The sequence below is a fragment of the Maniola jurtina genome, chromosome 12 (genome assembly GCF_905333055.1).
Source record: "Maniola jurtina chromosome 12, ilManJurt1.1, whole genome shotgun sequence".
NCBI classification, from domain to species: domain Eukaryota; kingdom Metazoa; phylum Arthropoda; class Insecta; order Lepidoptera; family Nymphalidae; genus Maniola; species Maniola jurtina.
This window is the reverse complement of record NC_060040.1, coordinates 14,439,503-14,465,662: the sequence shown is the minus strand read 5'-3', so window position 1 is coordinate 14,465,662 and position 26,160 is coordinate 14,439,503. Positions and strand designations below refer to the sequence as shown.

The window sequence follows — 26,160 nt, the reverse complement described above, 5'->3', positions numbered from 1 at the left end:
CAGTCTCTATTTTTACCCGACTACGGCAAAACCAGAAGGAAGGGTTATGATTTTAGCAGTCTATGTAACTATGTATGTATATAATGTATGTTTGTATCAGATTCTTTGTGTACCACCGTAGTGCCTAAACTACTGAGCCAGTTTTGATGAATAAGGTGTCAATTGATTCGTTGTTATGGTTCGGGTGACATAGGCTACGTTTTATATGAAAAAAAAAAACTTAACCTGATGGATGTAACATCCAAAAAAGTGGGAAGTCTCCAAAAACTCTTTTTAACCCCCGACCCAAAAAGAGGGGTGTTATAAGTTTGACGTGTGTATCTGTGTATTTGTGTATCTGTGTGTCTGTGTATCTGTGTATCTGTGTATCTGTCTGTGGCATCGTAGCGCCTAAACGAAGGAACCGATTTTAATTTAGTTTTTTTGTTTGAAAGGTGGCTTGATCGAGAGTGTTCTTAGCTATAATGTAAAAAAATTGGTTCAGCCGTTTAAGAGTTATCAGCTCTTTTCTAGTTTTCTTGTAGAAAAGAAGGTTAGATAACCGTTAGGTTCATAATATTATGTCAATAGACAAATGTCAAGCTGTCAAGATGGACGTTGCCTAAATACATACATAATTATTTATTTGAAAATGATGTTTTGGAAAACTCAAATACTTTGGATCGTCGGGGGTGTTATAAATTTTTAATTTACACTTGTTGCTATTGTATCGAGTGGGATGTCCAATGAAAGAGGAAAAAATGCCGAGTTAATAAATATATCTTTCTTTCTTCTTTCCTACTTCATATTATAAACGCGAAAGTTTGTATGTATGGATGGACGTTTTCACGCATAAGCTACTGGACGGATTTGGCTGTTTGGAATGTAGATAGATTATACCCTGGATTAACACACTGGCTACTTTTTATCCCGGAAAATCAATGAGTTCCCACGGGATTTTTAAAACCTATATCCACGAACGAAGTCGCGGGCAGAACCTCAATTAAACTAAGGTTTATTTTAATTCGACGAAAGCCCTTGACTACGATCTTATCCGGTAGTTAGTAACGGATGGGAGCGGTTTAACTTGGTAGAGGTCATCATGATAATCATTTCAACCCATCGCCGTCCCATTACTAAGAACTGGCCTCGTCTCAGAATTAGGACTCTGGCCATACCCTGCTAGCCAAGTGCGGATTGGCGGACTTCACACGCTGTACCGCCGAGAAAATTATACACATCTTTAGTGATTGTTTCTCCATTATGATTCCTTCGCCATTAGAGCAAATATTTGCGGTTGTCACGCTTTACCTACTTTGAACAGTCTCACTCAGAGAGTTGGTATTTTTTGCGCTGAAAAGTATAAGTACCTACCACTCTGAATAGATGATCATGTATAGCACAGCCTTCGCAGTACATGGATAACTCACACGATACCACTAGTAGCTCAGAACACACCCGGTCCGGCCTTGCACGCTATTATATTTCACGAATATTTTTTACTAGACAAAAGAGTTATTGTCTACAATTTTGCGTGCAAGATAAATACTTACCTAGGTACTTAAATTGTCATAATGGACTCATTGAAAATGTTGAGACTTTTTCGGGAAGTCGATTAGTAAAATTATATACCTTGTAGTCTTCTCCCTCGTCACAGCTTTTAGGTAGGTCTCGTATCCATAGTTCTGGTCTTCCTCCATCATCATAGTAACACTGTCTTTGTTATACCTTATTGACATATGCATGACTAGATAGTGACTAGCTACCGGCACAGGGCGAAATGCGAAACCTCACGGCATTGATGTAAAAATACTCAAGATATTATAAAGTAAACATAAATATTGCGTTTAACCTGTACGAGCGGTTGAAGTAAAAAAAACGCACGCGAAATTCTATTTTAGAAAATGAGTCCGGATTTTTTTCATCATATTATGAAGTAGTAAAAAAATAGTGCTTTTAAGATATCAGACTAACTACTTGGTAATTTAAAAACCTGTACGATGGCGGTCTTAGAATAGCTGTTCTGTTTGCGGTCATTTTAATTGGACGAAAGTCGGTAAAGGTTTGAGTTATTCTCAGTCACGCGTACAGAAATACTTAAAGTCGAATTCACTAAGTTATTTCCATCTGCATTCATAGGTTGCATACCAAAATATGCAAGGCAGAAAGTTAGTTCTTCCAATTTTGTTTATGGTAATTTCGATCGAAGAGAAAGGCTAGGAATAGCATAATGTTACAGAAATAAACCTATTTCGTTAATGAGTTAATCGAGATCTAAAAAAATAACATTTCGCTTTATAATATTGTGAACTTGTAACGTTTTGTCAACAAGAAAATCGGATCACTTTTATTAGTTACTTTGTCAAGCAACCGTGTATCTTTGGAGGTTTTATATCAATGCCTGTGAATAGGTCTCTACTATGTTTTAAAGAGAAATATTGCACTAAAAAAAAAAACTTCACTAAAATGCACTAAAACTCACTGAAACTAAAAAATACCTTCGTCAACGTTCGTAGGCAATAATAGTCAGATATCAACTAATTCCATGCAGTTCGAAAGACGATAACACGTGGACAAGAGATAATAGGAATTTTTGCGATTAAACTAAATATTAATTGTGCAAGAAGACATTAATTACTCATTGCATGTTGGCTCTCAGGTTGAGATCTATGGAGCACACTTTGACTCTGCTCAGACTTTTTTTAGGGTTCCGTACCTCAAAAGGAAAAACAGAACCCTTATAGGATCACTTTGTTGTCTTTCTGTCTGTCTGTAAAGAAACCTTTAGGGTACTTCCCGTTGACCTAGAATCATGAAATTTGGCAGATAGGTAGGTCTTATAGCACAAGCACGCACAAGTACAGGAATAAATCTGAAAACCCCGAATTTGTGGTTACATCATTTAAAAAAAAATTGAAATGTGTTTTAATTTTCAAAGTAAGATAACTATACTAAGTAGGGTATCATATGAAAGGGCTTTACCCGTACATTCTAAAACAGATTTTTATTTATTTTTATGTACAATAGTTTTTGATTTATCGTGCAAAATGTAGGAAAAAATACCCGAGCACGGAACCCTTAGTGCGCGAGTCTGACTCGCACTTGGCCAGTTTTATAATTTGTTGTTAAAGGGGCAATACAAATACACACTCTGTGAAAATTTCGACTTTCTACCTATTACGGATCATGAGATACAGCCCGCTGACAGACATTGGACGGACAGCGGAAGCTAGTCTAGATATACTAGTCTCGTGGGCGTTCTTCGGGTACGGAACTCTAACCACGCAACGCAACGGTGCGCTATCAGCTCTACTCTACTCTGCAAGTTAGCGTTGTGCCTAAAAAATCCTGTAATGTTAAGAAGCCGAGAAGAAGAAGTGTATTTAAAGTATTTATTAAGAGCGATCGAATTGAGAAAGCTTGAAATACTCTAAACCCAAAAAGAAATAGGAAACTAAACAAAAAAAAAAACTCGGTGAACTTGACTTCGATTCGTCACGCTTCACAATTAATCATTAGGTATTTATTCACAACAAACGTTTAAGCACGGTTAAGTTACGATGCACTTTACAGAACTGACTGAGTTAATTTAGTTAGTAGGTACAGTAGTTACCATTGCATGTATATGATATCACGCGAATCAAAGGCCAAAGGAAGCAATTAGTTTAATCATTAAATCCCAGATTTGTGCACATTATGCAGCGATAGCCTATTGTGCTTAACACGTCGCGTTGGCCTCCTATTCAAGATGTTCTGGGGTTCGGCCCGGGCACCATTTTTCGGAGTTATGTGCGTTTTTACCCGACTACGGCAAAGCCAAAAGGTAGGGTTATGATTTTAGCAGTCTATGTATTATGTCTGTATTTTTGTATCAGAATCTGTGTGTTCCACCGTAGTGCCTAAGTTACTGGGCCGATTTTGATAAATGCGGTGTCAATCAATCTGTTATTATGGTCCGGGTAACATAGGCTACATTTTACAAGAAAAAAATTGACCTGACGGATGTTACATCCAAAAAAGTGGGGGCCTCCAAAATTTTTTTTTTGCTATTGTATCGAGTGGGATATCAAATGCAAGAGGAAAAAAATTTAAGTTCGTTAATATAAATATGTTAAAATAAACCGAGCGACTGAAAAATAATTTAACTATATCTATCGCTATCTATCGGCAGTAGTCGGGTTTAGTGCTGTTTAACTTTATCTTGTAAAAGCAATTAAATATCACTTGCTTTAATGAAGGAAAACATCGAGAGATTAGAACCTCCATGTCCATAGTTCAATGGTTAAAGGGGCGGACTGAAATCCGAAAGGTAGGCGGTTCAAACCCCACCTATTGCACTAGTGTAATAGGTACTTAAGCTTTGCGCTTAGTTGGAGGGGGGACGGGATTTTATTCATGATAAACTTGGCTAATGGCCTTTAAAAAATGTTTTCAAAGGTGTGTGAAATCTAGCAATTGCACTTGGCCAGCGTCGTAGACTATGGCCAGACCCTTACCATTGAGTGACCAGGTACTCAGTAGTGAGCCGGCGCGGCAATGGGTTGATCATGATAATGATATTGATGATCACACTATCATATCACACTAATATTATAAAGGAGAAAGTTTGTATGTGTGTGTGTGTGTATGTTTGTTACTACTTCACGCAAAAACTACTGGATGGATTAGGCTGAAATTTAGAATGGAGATAGATTATACCCTGGATTAGCACATAGGCTACTTTTTATGCCGGAAAATCAAAGAGTTCCCACGGGAATTTGAAAAAACCAACATCCACGCGAACAAAGTCGTGGGCATCAGCTAGTGTATAATAATATGCAGATTCTACGGTTCGTCCGCAAATATAAACGGCGTCGTCTCACTGCATGTTTTTACACTGTGACAATATTGTCAATAGTTTGAATGATTAGATAACAAAATTTGCTTTACTAGGTACTAAACTAAATAACTGTAATAAATGATAACTCTATCTGTCTGTAAGCTAAATATAATTTGCAGTCATACATTATTTAAGGTAATATGGGCAAATCTATAAAACACAAAGCATACCTATACAAACGCAAATACAAGCTATATCGTGATAAACTAAAAAGTTATAAAATAGATATACTTACAGTTAAATACTAATAATATACTAGTAACAGGTATCTATTACATTAAGTTTCCCTCTCCTTGTAATTTATAGACTAGTGTATGTTACAACACAGATGTAGTTAGATGTCTACTTAACAAATCCAGGAATAGATTTTCTTACTTCCTGTTTGAAGAGTAAAATCAACTTATATAAAACTAGCTTTTGCCCGCAACTTCGTCAGCGATTGGTGCGGTATATACAAAATTGACAATGTCTATTTATCTGTAAAAGAATTTTTGAAATTGTTTTTTCATTTATTTAATTTTATGGAAGAGCCTTGGCCAAATCTTAGCCATGCGTACGAGGAACGATGACGCAAAACGTTTGGTGCGTGTAGATGGAATATCGATGACATAAGGATGGAATCTCGCCCGATGTCATGCAGTCCAGTGGTAAGATGGTGAAGGGGGGGCAAGATCGAAAAGTTCCTGTGCACACTCTCCGAAATATATTCTATAAAACACCGATAAGCCGGCGACCTTACGGCGGTGATCGAGACTTTGAAGTTTTTATGATAATTTAGTTGATTTATACTTTAACATTGTCCGAGTAATGTAAGTTTTACAATAAGTACTATTTAACACTGACATACTCTTCAAATATACTTCGTATATACAGTTCCTTGTTTTTGGTTGGTTAAAAATCACAGAGAAACGTAGTTATTATCTACTGTTATTGTAATAGCCAAATTCGACAGAACAAAGTCTCATTATAAGTAATTGCAGAATATTATTACCTTGTGATTCATACAATGTTTTTGTATGAAGAGTAAAAAGTTGGAATTTTTTTACAGTATGTCAGGTTTGCTATTATTACTGTACTATCAACTCTACATGTGTATATTTTTATATTCAGAGAAAAATTGAATGGAAATCCCATACAGATATCTAATATCTATATATAGCATACTTTGACTTTGTTCAAACTTAAAATAAGGTTAAAACAAGACAGATTTGTGTAGATAGATGACCAAACAACATTTCAGAACCCTATATCCACTTCAGTAGAGCAGAGTGGAGATGTGTTCAGTGCACTGTCACTATTTAGGTTTTTAAAATAAAATAAAAATAGTGATCTAAGGACCAAGCGGGTCACATGATGTTAAGTGATTAATGCCACCCATGAACATTTGCAGTACCAGAGGAGTCATTGTCAGGATCTTTTGAATTGGAACTCCAACATATCAGTTTTTTTTAGTTGCACATAATTTGGTGATTCAAAAATCAGCTCAAGCAATAAAGTTATTTCAATAAAACAATTGTATCAACTCACTTGTTTTCCTGTATAACCTGGTTGGGCTGCGTAATCACACCAGAGAAGGTGAGAGCATGACTGATGCTCTGCCCGATTGCATCCTGAGAGGACATCACCAGGTTCTCCACTGATTTACGCCTGAAAAAGAATTTGATTTGCCCCAATAGCTCTACTCAGTAGTCTACTTTAAGAAGTAAACTGAAATTTAAAACCATTTCATTATAATCATTAACAACTGAAAGTGACTCTTAGAATTACAATATCTGAGGAATGGGAACTCTTAGGAAAAAAAATTATAAAGACCATTTTTGTAGAAAATTTTAAGATCTACAACTTTGATTCGACTGACTCAATGACTCGTTTGATGGCTTGTTTTTGAGAAAAATCCTAAAAACCTCAAATTTTGACTTTTGACCCTGAATAACTTTTGTAGCACACATAGGATCGATGGGGAATTTTAACACTTTATTTGTAATGGTAAACCCCATCTCTTCACCAATATTTGGCTCTGTGGGAATTATTGTTATTTGACCACTATTTTTATGTCTTACCGGGTAATTGACCGGGTTATAAATCAAGCCTTAACTTACTTAGATACAGAATCAATTCTAGAAAAAAAAAACTAGATAAATACTAAATTCGTCACAAAGTAATTTATTGTGTACATGTTCGGAACGATCGCAATTCCAGTGTTCTTTGTTATTGCAACTTTGAAATATATCAAATGATTTCTGCATTTAGAGCATCTTAGAGCCTTATTATATCAGACTGATGACCTTTAACTACACAAGCATCTAACGGAATTGAGTGATGAACTATCGCGAGTGTAAATATCAGATAACTGGGCTGGCACTACGTAAAAGTGGAACAATAAATAAACCAATAAATGTACTAACATAGATAGAGCGACGTTTCGGCTCTCCACCTCTGAAGTAGTCATAGTAACAAGTAAATGCAATGTTTTCAATTCACTATTGTTTCTCTCTTTCGTGAGCAGTCAGTAGGAGCTGCGGTTTTTGCTTTCATCATCCAAATAATTTGCTTTTTCACAAAAACACAATCAATCCGACATTGATTCGCGGTGCTTCACTCACTGACCATCTTTGACAACTAACTGACATGTAGACGACGATGTTGCCTTAACAATAATCTAGTTTACTTTTCCAAGGCTCTTGATTGGTTAACAACCTTAAAAAGCCAAGAATCCACAAGTCTTCGTCTGTGGTGGCGTTTGCTGGCGCGCGTGTTGTGCCTTTTTGCATTGTTTTTTTGTTAGAAGTGACCGGTTTTTGTGTTCTGCTGGTGTTTATTGATGGTGGAACTGACTGGGAAGCGCTCTAGAGGGACGTCGCATGTATGTCGGCGGCCGCCGGCACAGGCGAAGTCCATACTTATACAAATAGTTTCACTAACTTATAATTAACTACAAACTTGACATTGGCTAATCAGTGTAAAGCCAGACGAAAGAGAAAAAAAAAGAATCCACAATTTTGTAAACAAACGTTTTTTTACTCGACTATGGCAAAGCCGAAAGAAGGGTTATGATTTTTTATCTGTGGTAAATCAGCCCGCGTGACCTGTCAGTTTTTGTGATCAATTTTGTCATTTGTCATTTTCAAATGTCAGTTAAGAAGGTACGACAACACGTGAATTTATTTTAAAATTTTATTATAAAACCATTTTAAACACAAGTGGTTGATGGCCGATGAATCGGTATTTGATAAGAAGAAGGCGCACCGAGCGAAACATGCCGGCAGAAAAGCGGAGAAAAAGAAAAAGAAAAATCAAATTGATCAATCTAACCTAAGCGCGCGGCAACGAAACCCTAAAGCTTTTGCTATACAATCAGCTGTCCGGGCGGAAAGGCAGTTTCGGAGACGAGAAGATGTTATCGCCAAGAAGCAGCACATCCCACTAGTGGACAAAACACCGTTGGAACCTCCTCCAATCGTCGTGGCAGTGGTCGGCCCACCGCGAGTGGGGAAGACGACTTTAATAAATAACTTGATAAAAAGCTTCATCAAAACGAACGTGACGAGTACTAATGGGCCCATAACAATCGTTACATCAAAGAAACGACGTATCACTCTAATAGAATGTAATAATGACATAAATTCCATGATAGACATTGCAAAGTGTGCAGACCTCGTTCTGCTACTCTGCGATGCTAGCTTCGGTTTTGAAATGGAGATATTCGAGTTTTTGAACATCTGTCAAGTGCACGGTATGCCTAAAATTATGGGGGTCCTTACACATTTAGATATGATAAAAAATGCAAAAAAATTAAAGATGACAAAGAAAACTTTAAAGCATCGATTTTGGACCGAGGTATACTCTGGGGCTAAACTTTTTTACCTCTCAGGTATTTTACATGGGGAGTATTTGAGGAATGAAATCAAAAATTTGTCCAGATTTATATCTGTGATGAAGTTCAGGCCGTTGAGCTGGCGGATGACCCACGCTTACATGCTAGCAGATAGATTGGAAGATATAACCAATCAGGAGAACATAAGAAAGGATCCTAAAGTGAGCAGAGACGTTGTGCTGTATGGATATGTTAGAGGTGTGCCGCTGATGAAAGATTCTGTGGTTCATATTGCAGGTAAAAAAAAATATAGTGTAGCTTCTATAGTTACAGAATTTATTTAAATTACTTAGTGCTAATTAAAATGATAGATATGAAAAATTATTGTACTGTGTTTTTAAAAGATTATTATTAATATTAATGTTTCACAGATAATAATCTATACTTCCATAGTTTTATTATAAATGTCTATAGTATAAGTGTCTGTATACTAGCTTTTCATGGCAGTCTATTTAACAGATTTTGATGGAATTTGGAACAGAGTTAGCCTACATCCCAGGGACATATTACACTATTCAAACAGGATTTTTAAAGACTTAAATCCAAGTGGACAAAGTCGTAGGCATCATTAATATTACTTACCTATATAATTATGCCATATATTCATGTAATGGGCATGACAAAAGTCCAATGGCCAGCCATCTAGATTTTTTTGAGGCCTAGTCAATAACAACTAATATTGGTTTAGTATAATATGACAGATAAATCTTAAAACAAACCCAATTTATTAAAAATATGAAAAAAAAGAAAATTAAAACATAAATGTCATTTTTCAGGTGTTGGAGACATGAAAATAAGTGAGCTTTCAAATCTCCCTGACCCATGCCCACTGCCTAGCACTGAGAAAAAACGACATCTGATGGAGAGAGAAAGGCAGATTTATGCACCTTTCTCAGGTGTTGGAGGCATTGTTTATGACAAAGATGCAGTTTACATTGAGCTGAAAGGGTCTCACTCTCACAAAGTGGAAGATGAGGAAACCAATGAGAAAAAAGCATTGCTTAAAAATGTAGTAGAGACCAAGGAAACACTGGATGAACAAATGCAAGAAACTGGCTTCAAACTCTTCAGTGGAGGAGCTGTAATTTACCCAGATATGTTGAAGAATGATGAGTATTTACAACATGGAAGTAATAAAGAAGGAAAGATTGATAGTTCCGATGAATCCAGTTCAGGAGATGAAAGTGATTCAGACAGTGATAGTGGTATTGATCAGAGCGAAAAAGATACAGATGCTAAATTACCTTGGAATAATGATTTTGATTCAGAACAAGATGATAATAATGATCAAATGAATACAGAAATAAAACTTACTGCATCCAAGACAGATGATGATCATAGTTCTGAAGAAGAACAGGAAGATTTTAGCATAAAATGGAAAGAAAAGTTAACTGAAAAAGCAACCATGGCATACTTTGAAAGGCAGAAAACATCCAAAAATATTATGAAACTTGTTTATGGTGAATTTGAAATAGGAAACAAAAGGAAGGAGCAAGAAGAAAGTGCAGGCGAAAGTGGTGAAGAAGAGATTGGTGGACTCTTCAAAAAAGTTACAAGTACTCAAAAGAAAAAGCACAGGGAAAAAGAGCAATTAGATCTTGACGAATGTTCCTTTTTCTATTCATTAGATAAACCTAAGTTGAGAGACTGGCTCAGTGATGCAAATAAGCAACTAATTATAAATAGTTTCGTTACTGGAAAAAGATCGGCCGATGAAGATGCTGCGGAGCTCTTAAAGTTAGATGATGCGAGTGATGGCGACGATGAAATGTATGGTGACTTTGAAGACTTAGAAACAGGAGAGAAGCATGCTGGTGAAGAAAAGTCAGAAGAGCCTCAAGAAGAAGTAGGTTCCAAGAGAAAAGCTGAACCAACCAAATCAGATATTCTCAACAAAAAGTTAAAATTAAAGGCAAAATTTGATTCAGAATATGACAATCCAGATGATCATAGAATTAAAGGCGACCATTCTCACTACGAAAATCTGAAAGCTGAAGCTTTGAAACAGTCTGAATTAAACAAATCTGTTTTTGAAAACCTGGATAGTGGTTTAAGGATTGAAGTGGAAGGATTTAGACCAGGGCTGTATGTCAGAATGCTATTTAAAAATATGCCTTCAGAATTTGTTACAAATTTTGATTCCAGCTATCCTTTACTGATTGGAGCTCTAAATATGGCAGAGCAAAATATTGGTTTTGTTTCATGTAAAGTTAAAAAGCATAGATGGTATAAAAAGATATTGAAAACTAACGACCCATTGATAATTTCGCTAGGATGGCGTAGATTCCAAACGTTACCTATCTATTCTAAAATAGAAGATGATCTTAAATGCAGGTACTTAAAATACACACCTGAACATGTTACATGTAACATGCATTTCTATGGTCCAATAACACCTCAAAACACCGGCTTTCTAGCATTGCAGACTGTTAATAATAAATCGAATGAAATAAGACAACTAGGTTTTAGGATAGCAGCAACAGGCAGCGTTAATGAAATCAATAAATCAACACAAATAATGAAGAAATTAAAATTAGTTGGTACTCCATTGAAGATTTATAAGAAAACTGCATTCATTAAGGACATGTTTACAAGTACTTTGGAGGTAGCAAAATTTGAAGGCGCTAGAGTAAAAACCGTTTCTGGTATAAGAGGTCAGATTAAAAAAGCCTTGAATAAACCTGAAGGGGCATTCCGAGCTACTTTTGAAGACAAAATTCTAATGAGTGATATAGTTTTTTGTAGAACTTGGTTCAAAGTAGATGTCACTAAATTTTATGCTCCAGTAGTTAACCTACTACTTCCGATAGGTAATAAGAATGCTTGGGAGGGAATGAAGACCAAAGGCCAATTGAAAAGGGAAAGGAACATTAAGAGTGACGCTAATACAGACTCAATGTACACAGATATTGTGAGACAACCTAAAGTGTTCAAACCTTTAGTGATCCCGAAAGAATTACAAAAAGGTTTGCCTTACAAATTGAAACCTAAAGTAAAAACCACGACCTTAACTCACAAGAAAACAAAAGCTACAATATTACCAAATAAAGTAGCAGTAGTTAAGAGCCCACATGAGCAAAAGGTATCCAATGTTATGAAAATGTTGAAAACTAACTTTGAAAAGAAGAAAGAGGTTCAGAAAGAAATGACGTCAGAGAGAATCAAAAAGCATAAAAAACAGCAGGAGGCCGAAGAGTGGGCGAAAATTAAGAGACAAAAGGAGTTGAAGAAGAAGATTTGTAGACATTTAAGTAAAATGTCAAATAGGAAACAAAAGCAAATGTAAAATTTACTTATTACTGTTAATATAATTTTTTAAATCAGATCGCTTTTCTTTGAAGTCTTTCCCCCAATCCATACTAATCCATACTAATATTATAAATGCGAAAGTGTGTCTGTCTCTTTGCTGCCTTTTCACAGCCCAACAGTTAAACCGAATCTGACGAAATTTGGTACACGCTTAGCTTATAGCCCAGGGACGGACATAGACTTTTTATCCCGGAAAATCAAAGAGTTCCCACGGGATTCCCAAAAACCCATCCGCTTAAGCGATTTGTATGAAATTAGCTAAGTACCGAGGTATCTTGATCCCCTGTAATTGATATAGGCAACTTTTCATCCCGGAAAATCAAACAGTTCCCACGGGATCTTTAAAAACCTAAATTCACGCGGATGAAGTCGCGGGCATCCTCTAGTTATTATTATATTCGATCGTGTAGATCGCTTGAATCACAGAAATGCTACAACATTGCATAGTTCTGGAATCAGTTTTGTTTAAGGCAACTTGCAGCCAGTGGCATGCACACAATTCAAACTTCAGGCAGGATATGTAACGGGCATTATTTAGGTAGGTAGTTAGGGTCGTCAGAGATATCGAGTCGGGATCTAATAGCAATTTTCTATAATATCGAAGTTTGAAGTAGTAGTTACAGCAAGTAAGGTTACAGGCATTGAAATCCGTCTTATTGAGCAGTTTTGTGCACCAGTGACCAGTCCGACTCGAATCCCTTGACTGTACGAAATGAACTTTCCAGGGCGTGTTCCTTTAAAGCCTCATAGATGGCGCTGTTCATCCCTTTCCAAGGAAAGTCGTAACGAAAGTTGTGGAAAATATAACTTAACCTGCTCTTTCTCAAGTAGACTAGATGATTTCCTCGACTTCGTTTGCATGGATTTAGTTTTTCAAAACTCCCTTGGGAATTGTTCAGGATAAAAGTAGCATCCTTTTACTACGCACTACTAAAAGAACGTGTCCCTATTCTAACATCAATAGGCATCGGTTCAGTATTTTTGTTGTTTTTGTAACAGTTGTACTTCTTGAGTTTTACGGTTCTGTACCCGAAGGGTGCCAACGGGCCTATACTAAGACTCCGCTGTCCGTCCGTCAGCGGGCTGTATCTCGCGAACCGCAATCGACGTAACGAAATATATACCTATCTAGTTATATATAATTTTGAGTAATTCTTTGCGTGTTAGTACCTACTATCCAACACTAGGTTCTCCTATCACCAAAGGTTGCCTGGTGGAGATTGCTCTAAACAATAAGGCCGCCTTTGCACACAATTGTTTTTTGTTTCTTCCTTTTGTGTTGTGTTCGTATGTAACTATAGGTACGTAGTAAGAGCCCTATGTTGAAGGGTCGTTGTCGTCATTACCACGAGATCAAAGGCGTTGGACCACTGTGTGTCTTTCTATACAGAGCGTAACCAGAATGCTAGCAAAAACTTAGTTAAAAATTATTATACTACCTTAACATAATCCACCGCCAATAACCATTTGCCTTATCTTGTAGTTTTAGTGATTTAGTATTTTTCATACCCGCATTGTATAGCGTGCAAAACTCGGGTCAATGCCCCACCTACGACGCGGCATTGACTTCGAGTGACCTATTTACGGAACGTTCGTTGACCTCTAGTGTCAGTCAGATGTTTAATTTGCAATATATTGCGAACTTTTAAAAATACAGGTTTTTTTATGGTATCCAGTAATCATCAGTACTTATAACCTGTCTTTGTATTTGCTAGAGTTCTGGTTACACCTGTATATTGTGCCATAGGTGTATAATATAGGTTGATGGGTAGGACGAAGAAATGAAACTCACTGGCATAGTATCGTGTAAATTGTATTTACCTTTTATCATATGCACACCGCATGCCGTCGCTCAGTTCAATGTTCACAAATACCACATTTTACATTTACAACTTTACTAATGTAATGCGCCGGTAGTGGTATAAATACCTGTAACAACGTAAGGTCTACGCCCACTGCACCGAACCGCCCCGTTTTAATAAAGCGACATTTTATTCTTATATAGAGTTATTATGATAAAAAAACACTTAATATTTCATGGTATTATTTCTAGATAAAAACACGCCTTTAAAAAATTCTTACAAAGATAAAAATAATACTACATTTTTTAATGACTAAAGGACGTCTGTTAACAATACAAGATGTCCAATAGACATGAACAGTAAATTTTCAAGTTAAAGTATGTTACTTTGCAAAAATATGAAACTATGTCAAATTACAATATTGACTGGTCATCATATGACATATTTATCTTAACACTTATGTCATGTTAGAGATGAGGTGCTGTTTTTGAAGTGTTATTTATGATTTTTTTTTCAAGGGCCGATTTTAATCATCAAAAGAAACAGAAAATTAACATTAAATATTAAATACTCCCAGTATTTATATTGGAATTCTGTCAAAAGTCAAAATTGGAGACTGAAATATCAACTCTTAATATTATAATTCATATAAGTAATACATGTACTTTTAAAATATAAAACCATTTAAATTATACGACGTGTCATTCTTCACCATTTTCGTAATGCGGTCCGATGTAGTGAGCGCAGACCTCTAGGCGAGGCCGAAAGCGATAACCGTTACACGAAAGCCTGGAATGTGACCGCCGGCGCACATGGCATACACAGGACCGACATAGGAGCGTACCGCCGGCGGTCCAAACAAGTAAATACTCTTCACTTCACTATACGAAGCTAACTATATAACACATATGCAAAAATTATATACAATTCGACAATTTTTCACTAGTTTCTATAATACATAAACACTCTAGATCATGTAGAAATTTCCAATTATATAAATATATAGACGCCGATTTCTCTTGATTCATTTATGTACATTCGCCTTTACGGTTTTTTTTAATATGCGAAAACGTTCAGAATTAAGCTGATCACACACCTATCTTTAGAAGTGCGTACCGCACGCTCGCACATCGTTAGCACAAGTCAATAAAGAAAGGAATCAAAAATCGCGGTCTTAATTATTTGCTCTCATTCACACACTATACCTGTGTATAGTGCGCGAATGAGATGGCATGATTAGCGTATCGTTTCGATTAGTTTCTGTATTGATACGCACGTATACGTTAAACGCACCAAAGGAAAGATTCAATAAATGCAGTCTTCCTTCAGGTACTAAAAAATTACTTGAATGTGTAGTACGGTATGGTACGTAAAGATAGATGTGCGATTACCTTGAGCTTATATTAAGGATGCCTTCGAATTAAGGCGCGTTGAATATGTGCACGACGGCTCTGATTTAAAGGCAGCCTTAATAAAGCCGCATTTTGGATGCGCTTTCGTACGAATATGACACATGCGAAAACATACATAAAACCTTCCAAGTACTATGGGGGCGCGCAAACTGGGTAAAAAACCAGTTTAAAAAACTGTTTTTATTAAAACATGTTGAAACTGTTTTTTAAATAAAAAATATGTTTAAAACAATGCCTACCCTGGGCGCGAGTTAGACGTACTTACACCCAGTCTGCGCGCTCCCATAGTACCTATTTGGAAGGTCGGGATCATTCGTACGCGTTCGTACGAGTCAAATTCGCACGAAAACGCATCCAAAGTGCGGTTAGTCTTAGGTTGAAATCTATAGAGAGGACTTTGACTTTGCTTAGACTTAAGTTTCAGTTAAAACGAGACAGATTTACGCCAGCGGTATAACGCTGTCTCGTTTTAACAGTTTCTTATATCTGAGCAAAGTCAAAGTGCGATCTATTTTCACTCTTATACTTTCACATAACTATTGAAAATAAAACCATTGGCTACAATTTTTTTAGCTTTGGGGTTTTCCTATATAATCGGAAATTTCCATTACATAAATGATTTAGAGCAATTAAATTCCTTAATGTGAAGGTAACTTTTAACTCTTTGGTTGCGCGAGCCACTGGGACTTGGGTGCTTGGATACACGAGTGGAATGTTCTGGATATGTTAAGCGCCCTATACACGGTCCGACTTACTCTGTACGTCCAGACAGGGTCGAACTCGATGCATGTATTTTTTTCATATTGCAACAAGAGATGAAGAGATATATCAAGTTGGACCATGTACAAGACCTTTCACGGGAGTCGCGAGCCAACGTTCGCGTCCGTTCCTTTCAGGGTTGGCACTTGTGGAGTTTTGGATAAGGTGCTCCCACACCAAGGTTATAAAGTGTTATATAATAAGTATTTGTTATATAACACGATATCACAAAGTTATAAATTGTTGTCTTGTTATATAATGTTATAATACAAATAGTATTTGTTGAGACTGTCATCAAGAAAATGGTATCAATTATAAATTAAGGTTGAATGTTATTAAATGCAACATTTTGCTAGGAAGTAGTAAGTGCAAAGCGCGGAGACATGGTACGCACATTTTTATGATGTCGTTTCCATAGACTAATATGGTTAGTCGGAAAGGGGGGTGTTCTAACCCATAAGGGGTTAGGTACTGTACTAAAATTGTTATAAACACTTTTACTATGGAGCCAAACCTTCAATTGTATGAAAAAACAATCAACTGCTGCATACAAATATGCCGATATCCAAGTAAATATATCGATAAAAGACCAAAATATTTTTGTCATTTAAGATTTGATGCCAGAGTAAAAGTTGTTTAGAACTATAACGTGTCCTTCTTTTGGTTTAAGACTCCCCTTTTAATGACCTCTAGCCCCATCTATAGTATACTCATATTTGATCTATTGGAAGAGACATGTGCCCGCGCCTTAGAGAATGTTATCATGTTATATATCGTTATATAACCGACATGTGGGAGCGCCAATAGTACGAAAAGCTAAACTGACCGCTAGTCAAGGTTTCGGAAAAGGAATTTTGCACAAAAGTTAGACAGCTACATCGTGGCGACATACATACACAAATCTTTGATTGGCCGATTCTCTCCCACTATTGGCTAAAATGCAGTGACAACAAGAATACCATAAATTCAGCCAATCACAACGGTCGAGATTGTAGCAATGTGGTAAATCACAACTTTTGTGCAAGTGCCCTGTGCTACGGCTCTAAATCTTTAACATAATAATCGTTACAATTTCGCATATAAAATTTTATGTAGTTTTTAATATATTTTTTAATTGCATAATATAATTATAATAATTTTGTAGTCTGATTGTATAGATATATTGCTATCATAAAAAAATATTTTTGTAATTTTATGGCTTATATAATGATGATTATATAACATTACGTTTATTCCGTTTATTCAACACAAAACAGCCACCCTAGGCTGTTACAGGGAAATGTCTGTCCGTTTTTACATCCCGGACTAAAAAATGATATACAGATTCCGTTATTCCGAGGTGGATAGATGGATACACGTTTTCGGGTATACCTACATCCTAGGATGGCTGTTTTAGGGCGGATAAACGGAATAAGACTTATTACAATACAATCTCTCATCTCGTCAAATCAATATTTACGCCCCCAAAGTATTAACTTTTACTTAATTATGGCGTAACTTGTATAAATGATTGAACGCAATAAAAAATTCATTGCGTGCGGCACTTATCTTACGGTAGCGTTCAATTTTACTCTTACAAATTAGTTAAAGAATCGATATAAACTGTTATAGCTATTGATAATAAGTACAAAACAATTATTTTGATCTAACATCAGCTATTAGACATAGAAATAGAAAAGTTCTTAGTTATAAAATATTTTCGAATCATCAAATGAATCTACCACTGATTCGGAATGTCCTTTTAAAGCCATTACAGTGGACCCTCGGTAATCCGACAAACGTTTTGCAGGGCAGTGTGGAACTATCGATCTACTATTTGTCGGATTATAGAGTACTGCCTAAGACCTTCTCTAGTCCGGATTTAAAAAAAAATACCTTCTAATCAGACAAATACACATATATCTGAATATTGGCGTCACTCAGAAAAGCAGGTATTATTTAATTATTTTTATGGAATTATTGGAATGTCCTCTCATTTACCAACACAAAAAACACAAGTTCAATGTGTAAAGGTAATCCGAGAGTCTTAATCTAAACAAACTAATGCCAAAATAAATAATTTAATTAGAGCGTGATTGCTATCACAACATCTAATTATACAGTTCACAATCCAAATACCGAAAATATGCGATATCGCTCCGAATCTCGGAAGGAGACTAAACTACAACCTTCGAAACACCCGTATTTATGCAAGTTCAATCTTGTTGGCCTCCTAGCAACAGATTGTGTAGGATAAATACCTGGATTTAGGCAGGATAGGTCACCGGATGGTCTGAAGTCTTCCCTTTCTCGTATTCTGTAGATAGTTTCTTCGAAGCACAGATTCGCAGAACACTTCACTTAATTTTAAAGTTTATGTGATTTAACTTATTTATTTAGCGTAGCGTTTTTACAGTTTAATAGCGGGTTTTTGCGTGATTAATTTAGCGTTATATGAGTTTTTTACACAAGCGGCGCGTGGCGTTTGTACAGCGGGCGTCACGCAGTTAGCGGGTTTCAGACTCGACGTGCGTAAACGCAGGTTCAAAGGTAACTGACAGGAGCGGGGTGTGAGAGCGGGTAATAGGATGGAATTTTATGTGTGCGTGAGTGTTTGTATGTGTGTATGTATGATAGCGTAATTAAATATATAATAATAACTTAAGTAACTAGAGGGCGCTTACAACTTCCCCCGCCTAGAGGTAATCCTCTAAACAGAATGAATTGCAAGAGAGAGATAAAAATTATAGCGTTTAAAGCGTTTAAATAGAGTTAATAGCGTTAATAGCAGCCTATTGAGAAGGTAGAGGGCATATCCGAACTACAGGTCTGATGTAGCTTCCGGAACGCGTTCTAACTTTGACTGCTCGAATTATACTGTCTTTCCCTGGATAGAGTTCTTCTATAACTCCTAGAGGCCAGCAAAGAGGATGAACGTTGGAGTCTTTGATTACAACAACAGCTCCAAGACTCACAGGGTTGGATGGAGTATTCCACTTTTGTCTGTGTTGTAAAGAAGTCAAATATTCTTGGCTCCAGCGTTTCCAGAAAGAACAAGTAATTTTAGTTAACAATTGATAGCGGGATAAGCGGCTGTCGGGAATATCCGTTAAATCCTCGACAGGTAAATATTTTGCGGGAGTGAGATTGAGAAAATGATTGGGCGTAAGTGCGGAAAGATCTGACGGATCAGAGCTTAAAATACATAATGGTCTACTATTTAATAAGTTTTCGATTTGAATTATAATTGTATTTAATTCTTCATAAGTAAGGATTTGTGTCCCTACTACCTTGTATAAATGCGTTTTTACACAGCGAACGTTAATTTCGCTAAGACCATTAAAATGCGGGCCGTAAGGCGGGCTATGTTTAAATTGAATACGATGTTCTGCGAGGCGATTTTCAATGAAATTTTTATGAGCATTGGACTGTATGAGAGTGTAAAGTTCATCTAATTTGCGTTTAGCTCCAAAGAAAGTAGTAGCTCCATCGCTGTATATTAGACTTACAGGGCCTTTGCGTGCGCTTAGTCTTAAAAAAGCTGCAAGAAATAAGTCAGAACTAAGATCTGAGACTAATTCTAGGTGTACTGCCTTGGTAGTCATGCATGTAAATATGCAGACGTACGCTTTATGACTTTTAATACCTCGGCGGCGAATGTGAGTTACAAAGAAAGGTCCCATGTAGTCCACAGCGGTGTGAACGAAGGCTTTAACTTGCGCTACTCTAAAAGCGGGTAACTCTCCCATTTGTGGAAAAGTAGATTGAGGGTTGGTGCGAAAACAAATATTGCATTTGTGTACACGTTGTCGAACCAAGTTTCTGGCAGCAATGATCCAGAACTTCTGTCTGAGTAAAGCGAGTAATAACGCGGGTCCTGTATGCAAATTAGTGATATGATAATAATCAACTATTAGTTGAGTGATGCGGTCTTTAGAAGGTAAGATTATTGGATGTTTTTGACCAAAATTTAATTGCGAATTGCTTAAACGACCACCAACTCTGATGATGTCGTCTGCGAGAAATGGGTTAAGTTTTAAGATCGATTTCGAGCAAGGTTTATTATTTTTGAGAGCGTGAATATCTTGAGAAAAATGTTTATTTTGAACATAGCGAATTATATAAGTTTCTGCAAAATCTAGATCTGAAACTGTAATAGAACCGCGTGATTTTAAGCGTTTGGAGAATCTTAACATGTAAACAATGGTGCGCAATAATTTAGACCAGCTAGAAGAGCGTTCGGCTAAAATATCAATCGGATGTTGAGTGTCGGAAACAGAAGTTTCAACTGCTAGAACAGTAATTTTTGCTTCTTCAAAATTTTCATTATGAGCGTTTACTTGAAAAGGCGTTATAGGCCATCGCGATATAGGATGCGTTGTCCACTGAGGAGCGTTAAACCAAAGTTTGCGTTCTAATAATTCTTTCGGCGTGACTGGACGAGATATAATGTCCGCAGGATTTTCGCGTCCTTTTATATGATACCAATGTTCAGCAGATAACTTTGAATTAATTTCGGTAATCCTATTGGCAACGAATGTATGGTATTTATATGCGGGAGAATGCAGCCATGAAAGAGCTACTGTAGAGTCCGAAAATGCGTAAATGTTATTTATTTTGCAGCGCTTGCTAAGAGTTTCACGTATCAAATCAATTAAACTGGCTAATAGAAGAGATGCGCAAAGCTCGAGTCGAGCGAGTGATGTTTTCTTAAGCGGTGCGACTCTAGATTTTGAAGCGAGCAAATGAATAGATCCAGAAGAATGTTCATCTGAACTTACGCGTATGTAAACGGCGGCTCCATAGCATTTTTCACTAGCGTCAGAAAAACCTATGAGCGTTACATGGGATTCAGAGTTCATCCCTACGTAGCGTGGAATTTTGATTTGTTCTAAATGTGGTAGTTCATTACAAAATTGTTCAAACTGTTGAGCGATTGAGCTGGGTACTGGAGTATCCCAGTCGAGATTTAATTTCCAACATTCTTGGACGAGAAGTTTCATAAAAGCGGTAACAGGACCTATTAGACCGATTGGATCGAACAGGCGCGCGGTAATCGAAAGAATTAAGCGTTTTGTATAATCGCGTGGACTTTCCTTAGCGTTGATTTTAAAAGTAAAAGTATCGAGTTTAGGATGCCACTGCATTCCTACTATTTTTGTAACGTCTTGAGCATCTGAATCAAAATTAATTGCGTGCGGATTTTTATGAGAGCTAGGAACTTCATTTAGAAATTTAGTGTCATTGGAGATCCATTTGGTTAAATTGAAACCACCCGAGTTGAACATATCGACCATTTCATGATAAGTTTCTTTGGCTTTCTCAAAACCATCGATTGAGTTTATGTAATCGTCCATGTACATGTGATGAGTAGCTTCATTAGCTGCGAGCGGGTACCTGTCAATGCTGTCTTCAGCTAGCTGACGCACGACTCTCATAGCGAGATAAGGTGAACTAGATACTCCAAATGATACTACGGTGAAGTTATAAGTGTCAATAGATTGCTCAGTGTCAAATCTAAAAAGAATTCTTTGAAAAGCGTGATGCGCGGGCGTTAAATTTAATTGAAAATAATGTTTTTCAATATCTGCGGTTACTGCGATTGAGAATAAGCGTAAATTTATTAAGAGTTCAAATATGTTATTTTGTAAGTTAGGACCTACATATAATAAATCGTTAAGCGATTTTCCGGAGGTAGTTCGACTTGAAGCGTTTAGAACGATACGAGTTTTCGAAGTCTGCTTATCAGGGCGATAAACAGCTCTGTGCGGAATATAATAACAATTTATATCGCGTGAAGGGTTGTCTACTTTCGTAAGATAACCTTTGTCTATGTATGACTGAATGGTTGCGTTATAATCTTTACGAAGAGCGGGATTAGCGTTTAATTTCTTCTCTAATTGAAGAAAGCGGAGTTTGGCGATCGAGTATGAGTCACCGAGTTTAGCGGGATCATCTTTAAAGGGTAAGTGAACAGTATATCGGCCTGTTTCATCGCGTGAGTAAGTATCTTTAAAGATGCGTTCACATGCTTCATCATCAGGGCTTATGTGAATTTTATTAGGTACATTTTCTAATGACCAAAAGCGTTCAGTAATTTCATCAAGTGACGGAGAGTCTGTCTGACATAAAAAAGTTTTAAAATCGTTTGAGCGGTGGTTCGAGTTGTGAGCTGCGCAGTCTGCTCTCCCCATCAGTATGTAGCCTAGCGTGCTTTGAACTGCGACTACAGACGAACGAGGCGAGACCACTCTGTCACACCCAAGCAAGAAGGGGAACAGTTCATTACCGATTAGGCAATCGATCGGCCCTGGAGTATGATAATCGTCGTCAGCCAATGGCAATGCGTGTAAATGAGTTAACTGGGAAACATCGATACGAGCGTTTGGTAAGTGGTCGGTAATTGTGTCTATCACCCTAGCGGTAATAGTATAAGAACAGCGTGAGTCAAAGCGAGAATAAATTTTAAATGTTACGAATCCCAGTGATGTGCTTTCTGTTTGACCAATGCCTTTTACAACTGACGGAGCGAATTTAATTTTCAAATTTAAGCGTTGACAACATTCTTTTGATATAAAATTAGTCATTGAACCTGTATCTAAAAATAAACGGATAGCGTATTGCGTATTGTTACTACATACATTTACTTTCGCGGTAGGTAAAAGTACAGTAGTATCTTTTGAGTAATTGCGTGAAGAGGTAGTCACCGAAAGTGCTAATTCTGTAGGATTAGTTGGCGGAGCGTGAGGTGCGGGTAGCGGTGCTGGATTCTTTGGCAAATCACTAGATTTATCATTCTGCGGTGGCATCTGTATCGGAGTGTTACTGTCGTTAGCACCATAGCGGTTCGGTGAGTAAGCGGTGGCATGTGACTGTGAGGTCCCGGGTTCATACCTAGGCTTAGAAAAAGAGCTACATAACAGACTGTGATGTGAGCTAGATGCACAATTCCCACATCGACCTTGGCTCTTACAGCGGAATTTTAAATGAAATCCTAGACAGAACTCACAAAATCTATTTTTTCTCACTATGTCTAGCTTAGTTTTAGCGTCTTGGTTTTTAAAAACCTCACACTTGTAAAGCGGATGAGCGTCTTGATTTTTACAGATTATGCACTTACGTTGAGTATTTTGAGAATTTAAATTATAATTATTGTTGTTGCTGACTGTACTCGTATAAGTCTGAGTTTGCGATTTAGGTTTATATGAATTAGGTTTTTTATTTGGAGTTTGAGTGTTAACTTGAACGGAGCGTAAAGTTTGTATTTTTAATTGTTCTTTTAGAAAGTTATTTAAATCGGAAAAAGTAGGTATTTTAATGTGTTTATGATTTTGTTCAAATAATGAGACAACATCTTTACTTAACTTTGAGAGTGCAATGTGTGTTATCATAAAGTCTGATAAATCTGGTATTTCTAGGCGTTGCAGTGCCGCTTGCGCGGAGCAAAATTGATCAACAAAAGATTCGAGCGGTTGATTTTGTTTGCAATTTAAAATTGTATCTATGTATTGAGTAGCTTGCACTCTAGTATCTTGATATTTCTCTAATAATGCGTTCCATATGATAAGATAATTCTCAGAGGTGGGTGGTATACCAGAACAAACCAAAAGCGCCTTATCAGTCAAGCAACTAACTAAGTATTGGACTTTCTGTACGTCAGTGAGTCTATTGTTGTTATGTATTAAGTTTAAAAAGTTTTCGTAAAAGACAGTCCATTTTGACGGACAGCCATCAAATGTTTTTAAATTCAGTGGAGGTAATTTTTTATTTAACAAACTGTATTGGTTGTCAAACTGTGACACAGCGGATTCACTTTTAATTTCATTTAGAGTATATTGAATTTGACAGTATAATGTGTCAAATGCGCCTAGCGGGGCATAGTTCGGCGTATAAACAGGGTCATGTTTCAAATAGGCTGAAATTAAATCGTCTATAACTATCGCGAAATCTTGACGTAATTTTTCTAAACTTTGAACGCGAGACAAGAAATTCGTTTTGTTCACAGGATCACTCACCTTCAGACTTAAATCATATATTTGTTGAATTGATAAAAACAAGAATTCTTTCTTAGCCTCTAATCTAACAATAGTTTCGTTAGATTTCGACATTCTGATTTCTGATATGCGATAATAAACGTTATTTCAAGCGAATAAGACTCAATACAGGCGAATAATTATTTCGATATAATTTTTATAATGAGTTTGTTGTAGGTAGATATAAAAAGTTTTAATCTTTAAATATTGAAAAATATACATAAATAATTATATATAATGCGTTAATATAATGTAATGCGTGGATCTAAACATAAATATGCGTAATTATATAAGATTTTTGTATATTTTTGTTAGCGGCGGTACCTATGTTCCGAACGTAATTCTATTGCAATGAATATTGAAATATACAATAAATAGCGTGTTTAGTGTTGAATTATATATGAATACGATTCTAGGAAGAGAAATTGGATACGGTGCGATAGGACCAGAGAAATTGTAGGATAAATACCTGGATTTAGGCAGGATAGGTCACCGGATGGTCTGAAGTCTTCCCTTTCTCGTATTCTGTAGATAGTTTCTTCGAAGCACAGATTCGCAGAACACTTCACTTAATTTTAAAGTTTATGTGATTTAACTTATTTATTTAGCGTAGCGTTTTTACAGTTTAATAGCGGGTTTTTGCGTGATTAATTTAGCGTTATATGAGTTTTTTACACAAGCGGCGCGTGGCGTTTGTACAGCGGGCGTCACGCAGTTAGCGGGTTTCAGACTCGACGTGCGTAAACGCAGGTTCAAAGGTAACTGACAGGAGCGGGGTGTGAGAGCGGGTAATAGGATGGAATTTTATGTGTGCGTGAGTGTTTGTATGTGTGTATGTATGATAGCGTAATTAAATATATAATAATAACTTAAGTAACTAGAGGGCGCTTACAGATTGTATGACATCGAATGAGCCAAATATCGATTTTATCAATCTACCTGCATGAGATAAATTAATAATTTTATATTATTTTTGACAACTCAAATCAATTTTTAAAAATAACCTTACAGTTCGGCCGTCCTGAATTTAACACGTCCTCGTGTTTCTAATCAATCTTGTCATGTCAGTCGCGGGCTTCCTTGCCCTAAGTCAAATCCAAATCATGGGCTATCCTGCCCTCCGTCAAATCATTAAAACCTACCCTTGAACTGCCGAACTCTCAGTTTTAATATCAAGTCAACAATAAATCCAAACGACTAACTTCCCATTCGATGTATACAAAATCTGAACCACTTATTGCAAGTTACTTTCCACTTCACAAAAGACTAAATTCTTAAAAAAAAAATTAAAACTTTTAGTCACCAAATCAAACTCAATTAAAATTTTAATCAAATGTGGGTTGTTTAAAAAAAGATACCAAAGCGAAATTAAGGCAACGTGAGACACATCCCACTTCTGAATTATTGGCGTCACTCAGAAAAGCAGGTATTATTTAATTATTTTTATGGAATTATTGGAATGTCCTCTCATTTACCAACACAAAAAACACAAGTTCAATGTGTAAAGGTAATCCGAGAGTCTTAATCTAAACAAATTAATGCCAAAATAAATAATTTAATTAGAGCGTGATTGCTATCACAACATCTAATTATACAGTTCACAATCCAAATACCGAAAATATGCGATATCGCTCCGAATCTCGGAAGGAAACTAAACTACAACCTTCGAAACACCCGTATTTATGCAAGTTCAATCTTGTTGGCCTCCTAGCAACAGATTGTATGACATCGAATGAGCCAAATATCGATTTTATCAATCTACCTGCATGAGATAAATTAATAATTTTATATTATTTTTGACAACTCAAATCAAGTTTTAAAAATAACCTTACATGAAGTACAAATCATACTTCATTACTTTAGCGAAAAAAATTTTCAATAATAATACATGTATGTAATAGACATGTCGGATTACAGAGGTTGCCGGATTAGACGGGGCCGGATTACCGGAAGTGCACTGTATAAAAACATTTTTTCGGCAATTTCTATACAATCAGACATAAGTATAAAGAAACAAATGATGTGTACCAATGATATACAGACGCCGTGCGCCCAAAGGTTTCTACCCCCCGCAGTGGAGCTAATATTTTCGATAAATACTTCCGTTTCAAGATTTATATAACAATAGGCCTAT

General features: G+C 36.5%; 2 protein-coding genes and 2 long non-coding RNA genes across 5 annotated transcripts in view; 2 read left to right on the top strand and 2 right to left on the bottom strand.

Moving 5' to 3' along the window:
- The window catches only part of LOC123870548 (protein Aster-B-like), a 49,141-nt gene extending 41,665 nt beyond the window's left edge, over nucleotides 1–7,476 (bottom strand). The window contains exons 1-2 of one of the 2 annotated variants that reach the window (XM_045913907.1): nucleotides 7,264–7,476; nucleotides 6,386–6,505 (exon numbers count right to left, since the gene is read on the bottom strand). In XM_045913907.1, the coding sequence (XP_045769863.1) occupies nucleotides 6,386–6,505; nucleotides 7,264–7,307 (164 nt within the window). In that variant the 5' untranslated portion in view covers nucleotides 7,308–7,476. Of the gene's footprint in view, nucleotides 1–1,611; nucleotides 1,788–6,385; nucleotides 6,506–7,263 lie in introns of those variants that run through there. The other variant, XM_045913908.1, reaches the window with a different exon arrangement.
- Nucleotides 98–24,509, top strand: LOC123870579. Its single transcript, XR_006797104.1, has 3 exons — nucleotides 98–107; nucleotides 2,806–2,813; nucleotides 23,412–24,509. It is a non-coding gene; the product is annotated as an uncharacterized LOC123870579 (long non-coding RNA).
- On the top strand, nucleotides 7,978–12,055 carry LOC123870543 (ribosome biogenesis protein BMS1 homolog). Its single transcript, XM_045913900.1, has 2 exons — nucleotides 7,978–8,969; nucleotides 9,509–12,055. The coding sequence occupies exons 1-2, from the start codon at nucleotides 8,066–8,068 to the stop codon at nucleotides 12,016–12,018; spliced, it is 3,414 nt and encodes a 1,137-aa protein (XP_045769856.1). The 5' UTR covers nucleotides 7,978–8,065; the 3' UTR covers nucleotides 12,019–12,055.
- Nucleotides 16,270–25,909, bottom strand: LOC123870574. Its single transcript, XR_006797099.1, has 3 exons — nucleotides 25,859–25,909; nucleotides 16,750–17,916; nucleotides 16,270–16,656 (listed from the first exon to the last, which is right to left on the bottom strand). It is a non-coding gene; the product is annotated as an uncharacterized LOC123870574 (long non-coding RNA).
- Between the last annotated feature and the right edge of the window lie 251 nt (nucleotides 25,910–26,160).

What these genes read in the sequence shown, in the direction of transcription:
- LOC123870543 (XM_045913900.1), top strand. Translation starts at nt 8,066, where the DNA reads ATGGCCGATGAATCGGTATTTGATAAGAAGAAGGCGCACCGAGCGAAA. An exon ending in TTCTGTGGTTCATATTGCAG is followed by an intron (nt 8,970 to 9,508) that starts GTAAAAAAAAAT and finishes GTCATTTTTCAG; the next exon opens with GTGTTGGAGACATGAAAATA.